General features: G+C 30.1%; 2 protein-coding genes across 2 annotated transcripts; one reads left to right on the top strand and one right to left on the bottom strand.

Moving 5' to 3' along the window:
* Positions 1-7895: 7895 nt before the first annotated feature.
* On the top strand, positions 7896-9688 carry LOC123219148 (berberine bridge enzyme-like 15). Its single transcript, XM_044640909.1, has one exon. It carries the CDS (start codon positions 7941-7943, stop codon positions 9528-9530), a length of 1590 nt encoding a protein of 529 aa, XP_044496844.1. The 5' UTR covers positions 7896-7940; the 3' UTR covers positions 9531-9688.
* A 1516-nt stretch (positions 9689-11204) lies between these two features.
* On the bottom strand, positions 11205-14260 carry LOC123219149 (probable small nuclear ribonucleoprotein G). The gene is made up of 5 exons (XM_044640910.1): positions 14106-14260; positions 13649-13694; positions 13516-13538; positions 11701-11822; positions 11205-11598 (listed from the first exon to the last, which is right to left on the bottom strand). The coding sequence occupies exons 2-5, from the start codon at positions 13681-13683 to the stop codon at positions 11536-11538; spliced, it is 243 nt and encodes an 80-aa protein (XP_044496845.1). The 5' UTR covers positions 13684-13694; positions 14106-14260; the 3' UTR covers positions 11205-11535.
* Between the last annotated feature and the right edge of the window lie 1246 nt (positions 14261-15506).

Below are 15506 nucleotides of genomic sequence, written 5' to 3'. Positions count from 1 at the left end.
AGTACTGTAATCATACTTGATTTGTACATTAGTATTTGTAGTATTTCCAATACCACGGATTTCATTAATGCAAAAGATGATGGTTCGCTAGCCGGACATGGAGCCATCGCTGTCACTTTTGCCATAGTAAACTGGATCCAAGCCTCTCTTCAAGATGCAGCCCACATTCTACTATGATAATGTCAACACAATACATACATTTGTTTACTTCACCCATACTTGTCTCTGGCCTGAAACACATTGATTTCAAACACAAGGTTAAAAGTAGTTTACAAAGAAAAACTTCTTATAGTTAAAATCAAGACTGGTGTACACAATAATTGCACACATTCAGGGGTGTGTATAATTCAGTTTGGTGTGGACAAAGGTTCCTATAAAAAGGGGAAATGCCCTACCTTTGAGTGCGGTTTGAATCATTGATTTACGTAACTGGAAGTAACTAATTAGGTTTATTACAAAACCTATGAATCAATCACTAATCCAATTTGAATATCTCTTTTGTATAGGCCTCAATAGAAAACTAAAGAGTAATAGCAATAAGTGTTCAAATAGATTTTCATATGAATTTTCTTTTTTTATGAAAATTTTCAAACCAAATTGAAAAAATATAATTTGTTTTTATTTGGATTATGTTTTGAAACAATAAAAAATTGGTATACTTACAAATATTTTCTACTTAATAAATAACAACTTCTATTTCAATTACACCATTGTCCCTATAAAATAGAATAGACCAAAAGCATTCTTTCTTTTTTTTTTTCAATTTTCAAAAACCTATGAAAAAATTCATTAACACTCCTCCTATTTTCAAAACTTAAATTTACCCCAAACATACGAATATATATCATTAAAATCTCTATCTATATTTATTCTAGTAATTTTTTATAATTTATAATTGAAATTAATATAAATTAAAATAAAAAAATTATTTAATAAAATTTGGAAACAAATTATATTTACTTTAAGTGTTTTTTTAAATCTTTTTATTAATTTTATGAAAAACTTAAGAATTTATAAAATACTTATTTGGTCTTTATATATTTTTAAAAACATACACATTTTGGTTTAGTTTTCAAACCCCACGGTCGACTGTTTTTCCAGCGTGCCAGGAAACTAATCTTATTCACAATTAATCAGCCGTCGCTTGGCTTCTTCCAATCAAGCAATTAAATCAAAATGACGATTGGTAGATCACATATATTAATCCTAAAATTCGGTTTTCACTATTATAATAATGCCAGCTATATATCAAATTTGCATTTCTACATAGTTTTATGTATCAATCAATGCATACAAATTGACAAGTAGAATGAATGAAAATCTTCCCTTAACTAGAAAAGAAATTCTAAGCGCCTATATTATCAAAATATTGTTAATTCATGGTATCTTATATAATAGGGGAAAAGGACAATTTCCTACCCAAAATTTAGTCTATTCCTAAATACATATCTATTATAAATGAAAAACCTAAATACCCACTGATAAGCTAATAGTTATTAAAATTTTTAGTTTGAGATAGGAGTAAAATCATCATTTTACTCATAAACCCTAAAATTTTAAAAATTTATATTATTATCTTTCCTTAATTTAAAAAACTAACAATATTTTCTCACCCCTCCATGATAAACTTTGAAAAATTTACTTTTCCCCCCTTTCTAAGTTTCATTTTCGATGGCTTAGGGAATCAACCCAATGATCGAGAAGAAGAAATGGTCTTCTTTGATGAAGGATAACTCTTCGTCATCCAAATCAAGAAGAAGCAATGAAAGATGACGCTTTGTCGTCCTTTGTATTGTGGGTGACTGTCTTTCGTAGTTGGATTTGGAAGATAAGTGAAAAGTGTCAGTTGTTAGCCGAAGAAAGGAAACAAACTCTAGGGGTAAAATTTAAACTTTTCAAATTCTGAGAATGAGGTGAATTAATTTTTAAAACATAGAGAGAAAATGATATAAATTTTCAGATTTTCAGATTTTCAGATTTAGGATAAAATAATAATTTGACTTTTATCTCTAACTGAAAATTTTAATGACAATTAATTTATGAGTAGATGTTTAAGTTTTTATTTATCATAAATATAATTTTAAGATTGGACTATACTTTGGGTGAGAAATAGTCCTCTTCCCTATATAATAATTAATAGCCCTAGAATTAAAACATATTATGTTTTGAAATTTCATGCTTGGCTATTTTTATTTATGATAGGGACAGCTTACCTTTATGATCAGACAGCTTCGGAAGTCCGTTGCCATTTCCAATATTTTCTAATGTCTCAATTAAATTGAAGAAATTTGAAAGTACTCTTTTACATTCATATTTTTCTATTTGTTAAATGCCGCCATTGTTGATTAATAAAAGGGCGAATCACGAGATCAAGCCAGAAAATCCAACGAACACTGCTGGATTAATTCCCATCGAAAGGGACTTCCAAAGTCAGGAGATATGCATAGCAAATAATGGAAGCATACATAAGTTTTGTATTTTTTTAAAGAAAAAAACAATCTACCTTCAATAACAAGAGTCTTGGCCCTTGCATTCCATTATTTTATTTATAATCAATGTTATATATATATTTTTTAAATATATAAAATAGATATATAAATAATAAATTACGATATTATTTAATTTAAAATTATTTAACTATATGATAATATATTATTTATATATCTATTTTATATACTTAAAATATATATATAATTTATTATTTGTTTATTGAAATTACGGAAAAGTTCATCAAAAATACTATTTTCTTATTAAAGAGAATGTATTACGTGGAGCCATCTAACGCAAGACGTGTTATGCGAATACATTAAATTAAATTCTACATTTCATTTTTACATATATCCTAACATCATGTAATATTTAATAATAAAATTATGTGTATACATATATTTTAGTATATATTGAGATACATAAATAATATATTATTATATAACTGAATAATTTTGAATTAAAAATAAAATAATATTTAATCATATAATAACATATTACCTATATATTCAAATACATACTAAAAATGTGAACATTGCACAACATTTAATTGGGTAAAGATCATCTCCTAACTTAATATTTTTCCTTAACAAATAAAGATTTATAATTACTAGATATAAAACAATACTATGTGTATTCAGTTTTAAGTGCTACTTAGATGATCATGTAATTATTTATTTAAAATTACTCAATCACATTATAATATATCATTAAAATATCTAATTAGATATTCAAAATTATATGTATACAGTGTCACTGATAGTTATATTATACAAATATAACAATTGTCAACTCTAAGTAAATAATCCTTGAAGTGAAGCATTACTATAAAAGTAATGTTATGTGTATAAATAAAAATGTATCATCATATAATTAGATTAGTTAAAATTAAAGATAAAATAATATTTAATTATTTAATAATATATTATTATTTATGTACATAATTATATTGTTAATATAAAACATTATTTCAGAGTGTAATCCTAACCGGGTAGCCTGAAAAATCCTGTACAAGTCGGAAAGGAATCTTTATTTCTATTGGAGAAGTTAATGGGCAACATGACCATCCACTAAATGTTTCATCTGCAACAGTGGGAAATATCAACACCAGTGGCCATAATTAAAAGAACCGCAAACAAATATCTACTCAGTGCATGAATTTTTCATCATGTGGCAGTTGAATTACTGCACAAAAGCAGAGACATGTTAGACTTATAAGAAACTAAATTTTGCAGAAGCTGAATGAATGACCATTTTGTGGGCATGAAATTAATGTAGTGGCACAGATGCATGGCACAATCTGCAAGATTTGTGGAGCCTGGATGAAGAGGAATAATGGGAAATTATTGAAGGATTTCAAACAAGATTGTTGTGCGGGAGGGTAGGTGGTTTTGTGTTGAATTTTTGGGCATTCAAAAGGACATGAGTTGGTGCAGTCTAGAAAGTTGAAAATGAAATTTACCTTTAAGAAATTTACGGCATTATTCAATGAAGCTTCAATCTTGAAGGAGGCATATATGGCAGTGATGAAGAATTGACGAGGAAAATCAAAAGAAGAATGGGCTCATTCATCACCGCATTCAGCGGCGCATGAACTCGGTTGATAGCCGAAGAACGGGAGACATGGGTCAACAAATATTATGTTGCTTTTTGTTTTTTAATATTTTTGGGTCTTAACTCTTAATTACTGCACACGCCATTATATTTTTATATGATGAATACTCAAGTTTAAATATACATAATTTTATTAAAGAATAAAATTATATGTATGAATTGAACGATAAATATTAATTGGTATAAATAAATTAATGTATCATTATATGTTTGAGTAAGTTAATTATTCTTTTATCTATAATTAATAATTATTAAATCACACTTATAATATGATGATACATCAATTTGTGTATATTCATTGACACTTAATATGTAACTGTTTTGTTAAAAGTGGAATTATATATATTTAATAAGAGTGTTGTTGACAGTAAAAATAATTATTAATTAAAAAATATTTGTATTTTGTTGAAAATAATTCATCGTGAGGGTCAAAAATTGAATCTTAGTATCCCCTAATATATAATATCAAATATCATTCAAATTGTTAATCAAGCCTTTGTGACACACATGTTCATCTAAATTAATTAATTAATATACTTAGATGGACTTCACATGAAAGCATTGAACTTGTTTAATACGCATAATAAATAATTAATAAAATTATGTATATTTAATTTTAAATTTTTATTAAATTTTTAGATAATATGTCATTATATAATTGAGTAATTTTGAATTAAAAACAAAATAATATTTAATTATATAATAATACATTATTTAAATATCCAATTCGATAATTAAGATTGAATACATATAACATTATTATTAAATAAATAATTATATAATAAAACAAGCATGCACACATGAGAACAGAACATATAGCACATGATCCATAATCAAACAAATTTATTGGTAGGGTGTTATCATCAGCCACAACTTCAAAATATTCCCTTCCCCATATAAATATATAAATACTAACATAATTAAATAAATAAAACTTAATCACAACATTAATTAAATTTATATTACATAAGATTGACATATTGCTTAGGGCAACAACCTGTTAAAATAGTAAAATCCCTTTCAGCCTAGTCTTATCAAGCTTAAATTAATCATGCCTTTCCATAAAGAAGAATTGAAAATAATTTATCATTTTTTAAGATATTCTTTGACCCATGCTGCAAAATAGAATTTATATCCAGAACATGTAAGCTTGACAATTGTCTAAATTATATGAAACAGGTAGAAATATTAAACTTGAAAATTATGAAATAGTCAGCATCAGTTTGGATCAATAATAGCTGAGTGTCATCTTGTGTTGCTCTTTCAACATGCAGCCTTCATTTTCAACTTTTTCTTTCAGTTCTTTTCATGGTTTCTGTTTATATGAAATCTTGTGTATTTTCATGTCTTAATCTCTTAATGATGGCGGGTTGGACCAACCTAAGAGATTAATTTTATCATCATGTTTACATTGAATTTTTTTAACACTTTGCCTTCACATGTTAACTAGTCTATCACACATTTAGATATATAAATTATATATTATCATATGATTGAGTATTATTTTATCATTAATTCAAAATCGTTCAATCATATAATGATACATTATTTATATATATAATTGTGTATTTAAAAGTGTGTACATATAATTTTATTAAAAAAACAGTATTATGTATACCCAGTTTTGAATACTTAATTGGATAGTTAAATAATCTGTCATAATGTAATCATATTTTATTTTATTATTGATTCAAAATTAATCAATCATATGATATTATATTATCCATATAATTAATTAGATATTCAATTGGATATATATAATTTTATTGTATATGTAAAGGCTGGAAGTGATGGAGATATTATTTGGGTTTAAGGGATACAAGTTTGATGCGTGTAAATATTGTGAAGACAAAATGTGTAAGAAACAAGTTGTAGTTAGACGGTCGATTTGTTCATAATTTTAACAATCCCTAGAAGCTTGTTTTGGGAAGTATAATATTGCTTAATCTGGTGAACGATTAATCTTCTGTATCAATCTACTTATTTAAGGGCTAATTTCAATCGTCCTCAACTGATCATGAACATCCTTAAGTGGCCCAAATTTGGAAATTATTACATATATCTATCATGGGATTTTTTTTTTTTTTAAATACTTTTATAAGTGAAGTTTTAATATTTTTAGAATTTTTTTATATATTTTAAGAAGATCAGGAATAATTTAAAGAGTTATTTAATAATTTTTAAAAAAAATTAGCCTTTTGAGATTAAGCAATCTCCAATGGGAATTAACCCTCTATTATTATTACTATTATTTGTTGTGGGATAACTGTACTTAATGATGACATTCCATGCATATCTCTTTAGTTTTATCAAATGACTACAAAATGGAAATAATTTTACTGAAGTTTAGTGAATTTGGAGTTTCTTCTTTGAATGTTTGTGAAGAGCATAAAGTCGATGAACACGGCTTTAAAAAGTTTGAGACACAAACAATGGAGGTTGTTGAGTCATTTCGAAAATTAATATTATTTATTCAACGTGAGTTCTACTCAGTTGAATGAACAATCCTCATTTCTAAAAGACTCTCTTTTGATTTCTTCACATGCATGATTCACGCGTCAATTTTTTTTTTTTTTACCAAACTCGGTTGGTGTAAAGCCCAATTACCAAACTAATAAATCTAGAAAAGATTAGTCTAATAATTTACTATTAAAATTTTCCAATTCGATATAAATATATCAAAAAATGTTCGTCTGTGTGTTTAAATTTATATGTAAAGTATAAAGTTAAACTTGAATCCTGTAACTCTAAACTTAAAATTTCATGCTCTAGTCCATTGTTCTTCCGAAGGTGGATCACAAGAAAATTTTACACAAAAGTATAATAGGAATTCCAACCCTTTTCTCTGTTTACCTCTTTTTAATGATTTTGGTTTATGTAGATCTCCATTTCTTGTTAAGTGGAAAAGAAATTCAATGTGAAGTGATGTTACCAATCTATTATTACTTGAACTGAAGAATCAGATAACTTGGCCTAACTTTTGGTGGACAAATTAAACGTTATCCATGTGCATCATATTACAAGAACCACCTAATGATCAAATAAAGGAGGTAGACGAACTCAGGTTTGACCCTGGGCCTCCCAGCAAGTCCATCTCACAGTTGAAAAATCATTAAATGTTAGAACATTAGATATTATTATAAATGTATCTTATATTCATCAAAAGTTAAGTATAAAATACACATAGTAAATGTTAACGTATTCGTCACAAAATTATCATGACCTTTTTTTTGTAAGAGGTGTTATTTTAGGTTTAATGATCAACTTCACAACTACTATATTAAGTAAATCAAAAAATTAATTTCAAAATATCGTCAGAGGATTTGAGCTCTTGCTTTTATGTTTAGAATCTCACTTCTTCGTTACTCGAACTACAATAAGAGGTAAAATTATGACAAACAATATTATGAGTATTACTTTGTATACATAAATAAATACAAATATAATATATGTCATTATATGATAGAGTGTTATTTTATTTTTAATTTAAAATAATCAATCAGATAATAATATATATCATATATGTATCTATTTATACATTCAAGTAGATATGTATACTTGTATTGAATTAAAATACATTGATTAGAAGAGGACGACCCCGAGATACAGGTGTAATTGGAATAAGAGGAAATGGACAAATTTTCTGAGTCACAGTTCAAAGTCTAATTCCCAGAAATTACATGGAAAATTCTACTTAAATTAATGCAGTAAGAATGTAAATTCGAAACATGACGTTAGGATTAGCTCAAATACACGTTATGATCATCCCCAGAATTCATATATAAATACAACTCGAACTCTTACTTCTTTTAACACAAACACCGAAGAACTCTGAGAAAATGAAGTTTACAATTGTATCATTGCTCATTTTTTTGTCAGCTTCATGGGCAATTTCACTTCCAGTTCAAGAGAGATTTTCGCATTGCCTGAATTCTAATTCTCAGGTTTCCATTCCCTTCTCAACTTTTTGCAGCCCAAACGACTCTTCATTTTCTTCAATCCTGGAATCTTCCGCTCAAAATCTCAGGTTTTTGGAGCCTTCAAAGCCAAAACCAGTGTTTATCTTCACACCTTTGTATGAATCCCATGTCCAGGCAGCTGTTATTTGCTCCAGGAAGCTTGGAATTCACATGAGAGTCCGCAGTGGAGGCCATGACTATGAGGGAATCTCTTATGTCTCTGAAATCGAAACTCCGTTTATCGTTGTAGACCTCGCCAAGCTTCGATCCATAAGTGTTAACATTCCAGATAACAGTGCCTGGATTCAGGCAGGCGCCACAATCGGTGAAGTCTACTACAGGATTTCAGAGAAAAGCAACACTCATGGCTTTCCTGCAGGCCTTTGTCCAAGTTTAGGCGTTGGGGGTCACATCACCGGAGGTGCTTATGGCTCCATGATGAGAAAATATGGCCTTGGAGCTGACAATGTTATCGATGCTCGAATCATTGATGTTCATGGCAGAATTCTCGACCGCGCAGCAATGGGAGAAGACCTCTTTTGGGCAATAAGAGGAGGTGGAGGAGCAAGTTTTGGAGTAATACTTTCCTGGAAAATAAAACTTGTTCCTGTGCCACCAATTGTGACAGTTTTTACAGTTACAAAGGCCCTTGAAGAAGGAGCCACAAAGACTCTTTACAGATGGCAACAAGTTGCAGATAAACTTGATGAAAATCTCTTCATTAGAGTTGTCATTCAAGTGGCTCCAAGCACAGTTAATAAGGGCCAGAGAACTGTCACAACCTCATACAACGCCTTGTTTCTCGGCGGAGCTGACAGGCTTCTCCAGGTTATGCAACATAGTTTTCCTGAACTGGGATTAACTCAAAAGGATTTCATCGAAATGAGCTGGATCAAATCTGTACTTTACATTGGAGGCTATCCAAGCAACACAACACCAGAAGTTCTCCTCAAGGGGAAGTCTACATTCAAGAACTATTTCAAGGCCAAATCAGACTTTGTCAAAGAACCAATTCCCGAAACTGCATTGGAATGCTTATGGACAAGGCTTCTTCAGGAAGATTCCCCATTGATGATATGGAACCCATATGGAGGAATGATGAGCAAAATTTCGGAAACTGAAATCCCATTTCCTCACAGGAAGGGAACCATTTTCAAAATCCAGTATGTAAGTCTGTGGGAAGATGGTGAAAAGAACGCAGCAAGGCACATGGATTGGATCAGGAAGCTGTACAATTACATGGCTCCTTATGTGTCAAAGTCTCCCAGGGAGGCTTATGTGAATTACAGGGATCTTGATTTGGGGATGAACAAGAAAAGCAACACAAGTTCTATTGAGGCTAGTGCTTGGGGTGCCAAGTATTTTAAAGATAATTTTAACAGATTGGTGAGAGTGAAGACTATGGTTGATCCTGGTAATTTCTTTAGGCATGAGCAGAGTATTCCTCCACTTCCTGTGAAGCATTTCTAGGAAGAACTTCTGGGTTATTAAATTTACAAGTCTAAGTGGTTTATTTTGTAATGGTTTTTTGTATGGCTGGTTAATTACACAGAATAAAAACGATAAAATAAAAATGTGTCATGGCTTGAAATGTTATAGAGAAGATTATGTAATGCTTTCTCTGCCAAGTTTGTTTGGTTCTACGCTTTCATTGTCAGGAAAAGTAAAAATATGAACTGTGGACAGGTACCACGAAATTAGACTTACTGCTTTATCTTTCAATTTGTGATCTTAAACGCGAGACTTATAATCTTTAATATAAATCCATCAAAAGAACTTTGGGTTTGCATGGAGAACATGATCAAGAGCTAGTGAAGTTGTCCCTCATGTTATTACACTAGATGATACGAATGCTGAATTGTTTTATCTTTAGCTCTTGCATAAGTTAATTGAACCAGACTATTTCAGCTCCAATTTGGGTCAGAGCTCTGTATTCACTCTTGGTGTTAGACTTGGACACTGCCATTTGTTTCTTTAAACTTCAAGCTATGAGATTATTAGTGGAATTCTATATAGAAATCTCAAGTAGGTTATCCATCTTTTAAATCACACTCCTCATCTACATTCAAAGCTTGAATTTCAGATTTTCCTTCAGAGGTGTATAAAATATTAGGTTAACAGTCCCCTTCACGTATCTCAACATTCTCTTTAACTCCTTACCAATGACGTTCCACTGGACCACTACAGAAATTTTATAGTTTATTTGTAGAATTGTCTATGTTAGGTCTTGTAATCGTAGCATATTGAAGTGTTCCAATGGTACTTTTATTAGTTCTATAGGGCTAGGCCTTGAGAAAGGATTCCCATAATCTTTAGTTTATTTATGGCCTACAATCATGGGTTTAGGACATGGACGGTTTGCAGTATTGAATTTGAGTCTTTCAGAAAGCATCTTGTATACATTATCTTTTTGAGAGGTAAGAGATATTTCTTGTTTGCTTGCTTGAATTCCTAAGAATTAAGACAAAGAATCTAGGTGCTTTAAAGCAAACTTCTTGTTGACTATTGTGATAACATAAGACATGATTGATGTCGCACTTCCTATGATGATAATATCATCAACATATAAGTAGAATAAGAACGCCATCTTGTTAATGAAGATAGAATTATGATAAGTCAGTCTTAAAGCTATTGAAACCTCATCGAACTAAGCTGATGATGAGATCCCCAAAGATAAAGAAGCTTCATTAAAGAAATGAAGTCTTTAAAGAAAACAAATATACCAATAACTCCTTAGAACTAAGCTGATGATGAGATCCCCAAAGATAAAGAAGCTTCATTAAAGAAATGAAGTCTTTAAAGAAAACAAATATACCAATAACTCCTTAAATCGAGCCAACTAAACTCAAAGTCGAACTAAAACTACTCTTAACTCAAGTTCAGCTCATTCAAACCAAATACTAAACTAACTCAACTCAAATGCCTTAGGTAGTACAAATTTCTAGGATAGTTTTCAGCGATTGGTTAGAGTGAAGACCGAGGTTAATCCTTACAATATCTTTAGGCATGAGCAGACTATTCCTCCAGTTCCTTTGACGCAAGGCTAGCAGGAACTTCTGGGTTGATTGAAATTACAATTCTGAAGCAGTGTATTTTGTCTTGATTAACTGTTTAGTCAGTTCGTTAATTAAACAGAATAAAAAATATAAAAATCTAACTCATGCCTTTAATCTTAAACAAACATGAACTTCGAGGCGTCCAAGAATACAGAATGTTTACAAGCAGCCTTCCATAATAACAGTTCCCTGTCAAACATGGCTCTCCTTCCTAAGCACATAGACAATTTAGCATTAAAGTAATAGGGCCTAACATCCAAGGATTACAACTATCTGACATCTTCAACACTGTACTAACCAATATCTTTGTTTTTTAATGCTAAGCAATAGCCTAACCTTCATATCGAGTTCATCAAGTTTGAAACTCACTAATAAGAGTAGCAAAATACATTAGCTCAGCATCAATGGGAAACCAAAGATCACTGTGCTCTGCTTACAGGTTCAAGAGCTTCAACAGTGACAACACTGTTTCCTCTGATAACCTGCAGGAGATATGTGATTTAATTAGAAAGACTGTTGCAATGTCATTACTCAATTGGAAGTTGATCATGGGTAAACAAAAGGTAAAGACAAAAAAGACTCACCACCATCCCTATGTCAGTTTTCTCATTGCCATTCACCTCCACTGTGTTGTCAACCACAAGATTCATAAACTGATCAAACCCACGAAGTGTTCCAACAATCATCCGGTTGGCATTCAGCTTGACTGCAGTACGGAATACAAATTGAATTTTTTAAATGTTTGGAAAATTAATTAATAATCTTCCTAACAGATGTCCATGCTATCTATGAAAGACATAAACAAGCACACATCGAATGTCAATCAATGCTACAAGTCTGTGGAACATGCCCCAGAACTCTAATCATGTTTGTTTCTATGGATGTTTATGGGATTGTCTTAGAAAGGGTTTATCCTGATCACTTTACACAGGCACTAGACAAACATGGTAGTGCAACATATAATGATTACCAATAAAAGAATCTAAAAAGCAATTTTTTTAATGGCTAGAAAACAAAGAAGCCATAATAGAACAAAAAACCATAAAAAAATGAAGAAAAGACACTATAAAACCATTAAATACTGTAAAAGAATGAAATGGAAACCCACCAAAGATATGCATCAAAGTTAACATCAATAGATATGCATAGGCAAATATACTACTATTGATCACTTGATAAACAAACATGATAGGAGTAAACAGAAATTTTTAAAATCTATTTTTTCAATTGAAGCAAATTACAATGTTATAACTACAAGGACATAGATGCCACATTTATAATAATGTAATCCTCATATAGACTTTACTTGCTTTGATACTGGATCTCACTGTTGAGTAGTAGTCCATCAACTGATATCCAGCACAAAGAAAGATATATTATATATAAAAATGAATCAGCAAAATGAGAAAACAAAAGCGATTTAGTAGCATTGCTGGAACAAATGCAAAGATAGTGCCCCAGCCACAAGAAATTTTTCTTGGACTCTTACTCACTTCTAAGAATTTTAAAATAAAAAAGTTAGTTGACAGTTAATTTAGCAACAGAAAAGGGTGCCCAAATTCAAGGACAAAATAAGTCAGCGTGGTTCCGTTAATTCTTTCATTAAAGTTACTTGCTTCAGCTTATAGAAATACGCATCTGAAAGCCAAAGCACAACCCTCATCAATAGGAGAGTAGCTGAAAGTGGAAGTAACTGGGGAATGCTTACCAAAAATAAAGGAAATCTTGGCATTCTCTTAATGAGTAAGCTACATACCAAAATACCATATAGTTAACAATGTTATTCCCCCAATAACATAGCATTTTGCACAACCCAAATTTCTATTTCTAGTAAATTTACATCTCAGACAGGTTAAAACACAATGATACTACAATAATGTCAATCAAGAAGTTTAAGTTTCATTCATTTGAATATAACATACAAAGAGTTCTGTCCTGGAGAGGGAAATGTATAATTAGCTAATTGAAACGGAAAATTGCACAGAGTATATGAAAGTAGAAATAAAAAATGAAAGTTTCTTGACGCAGAATTACATAGCCAGGAAATCTATGAAGAAGTTCAGTTCTAAGGAATCCATAGCAGGACCTCAACAAAAATAAATTGAATTGATTGCATAACAACAATCTCAACTGAATTCTAAAATGTAACATCCATGAACAAACTGAACCAAACATTTGAGAAAGATTAACATACCCATACATAACCCATGAGAAAACACAATAATTAATTTTCCAGAAACCCAAATACTAGCTGAATCAAGCTGCAACCATTATAACAAATAAAACAAAAACTGTAGCCCAAGTATTAGGATCCTAGATAAACCCTACTTTTTAGCACAAATATAACTGTTACTCCCCAAAAACCAAAAAAGAAAAAAAAAGCATAGAAGATAACTTACTCTGAAGCTTCTTGTCCATGTACCTGAATCAATGCAAAATTCAAACCACAATCAGTGTGGTGACTTAAACAACAAACATAGATGCAACAATAAAATATAACATTACAAATAAATAGAGAGTGCATGAAATTACTTCTTCAAATCCGGAGGCTGGCCCGATCTGCTCATAGTGAGATTGACTGAGAGACAAAGAAAGCGAGCGAGTGTGAAGGAGGATAGTTACGAAAAAATAGTATAAAAAAATAGCAGAAAGCATAAATATGAAAAAACAGAAATAGAAAATTAAATCACGTATAATCGAAAATTTCGCAATGCAAGTTTTTGCAGATAATTATTCCTGTAATATATAATTATCAAAATATTATACAAATAAAATCTTAAGTATCAGTAAAAGAAATGGCAGATATAATAGCTCTACTCCAGAACTCATGACTTCATCAATATGGGAAAATAGCATGTTCTATAAAGATTAAACTCGGAGATTTCAAAACTCCTAAGAAAATTTAAACGGAGAAAACGAGTTTCAAGAACTTCAAATTTCTCGGTAACCAAACACGCGATAATTAGACAATGAAGGACGGAGGAAGAACCTGAGGTGAGGCTACTAACAGCTGCTCAAAGTGCGGCTCAGTAGGCAATAGGAAGTCGGCGTCGTCGGTAGCAGCTCTTGGTATTGTGTTGAGTCTAGGGTTTGTCAATTTATGCTTTTCTTTTGGTGGCAATGGTTGGGGGAGGGAATATCGTCTGTGATAATTACACGTAAAACCTTTTAATGTAGCGAATGATCAACAGCCACGTCGACATCACTCAATAGCAATCCTCAAGTGTACATGAATCAGGTTCGGGCCATTTAATTAATAGGGAAATTAAAATAAATGCCCTTTTTTGTGGGGTAATAAAAAATTAACCTCAAATTTTGGGGTTAAAGATAAATACCCTTAAATTGAAGTATTTAAACGAAAATGCTCCAAATATCCTTTTAAATACCAAAACTACCTTTCTAATTTAAATTACTATTTTATTTAAGGGTAATAAATAAATTTACCATAAATTTTGGGGTTAAAGCATAAATACCCTTAAATCAAAGTATTTAAACAAAAATGCCCCAAAATAATACCAAAACTACCCTTCCTCTATTTCTATATAAACCACATATCTTCTTTCATTTTTAACATATCTGAGAGAGATTTCTGAAGAGAGAAAATAAGTTCGTGTTCAAGATTTCAGAGGTGAAGAGAAAAGTTCGTCATTACGAGGTATTTATCCATGTCATTACTTTAATCATTATTATTTTATTAATAATGCAATTATATGTAATATTTTATATAATAAATTATAGTTATATGTAATATGTAAAATAATAAAAATTAGATAGGTTATGCTTTAAATATTATAGTAGTATAGGATAACATGATATTACTTCAATCGTTATTATTTTATTAATAATGTAATTATATGTGATATTTTATATAATAAATTGTAATTGTGTATAATAAGTAAAATAATAAAAATTAGTAGGGTATGTTTAATAATATTATTTTGTCAAATTGAAGTATGAAATAGATATAATTGTGTAATAGATATCTGTAAATACTATTTTCAGTCGTATTATTTATGTTGATTATATATTTGATTTAGGCAATATACAATTTAGCTCCAAATTTTAGGAGTTAAGCGAAAATACCCTTATATTAAAGTATTTAAACAAAAATACCCCAAATATCCTCTTAAATACCAAAACTACCCTTTTAAATTAAATTATTATTTTTTAAAGGATAATGCCAAAACATGATATATTTAAGTAGTCACAATATATAATAGAATTACAGAATAGGTATAATTATGTAATAGACATCTGTAAATATTATTTTCAGTCGTATTATTTATGTTGATTATATATTTTATTATAGGATTAATCTAAATTGCTGGATATGCTTTAATTAGATATGGGGGAAATTGGATAGAAAAGGGTGATAATATTATAAAATATG

The sequence above is a fragment of the Mangifera indica genome, chromosome 6 (assembly GCF_011075055.1).
Source record: "Mangifera indica cultivar Alphonso chromosome 6, CATAS_Mindica_2.1, whole genome shotgun sequence".
NCBI classification, from domain to species: domain Eukaryota; kingdom Viridiplantae; phylum Streptophyta; class Magnoliopsida; order Sapindales; family Anacardiaceae; genus Mangifera; species Mangifera indica.
This window is presented reverse-complemented; position numbering and strand designations above follow the sequence as displayed.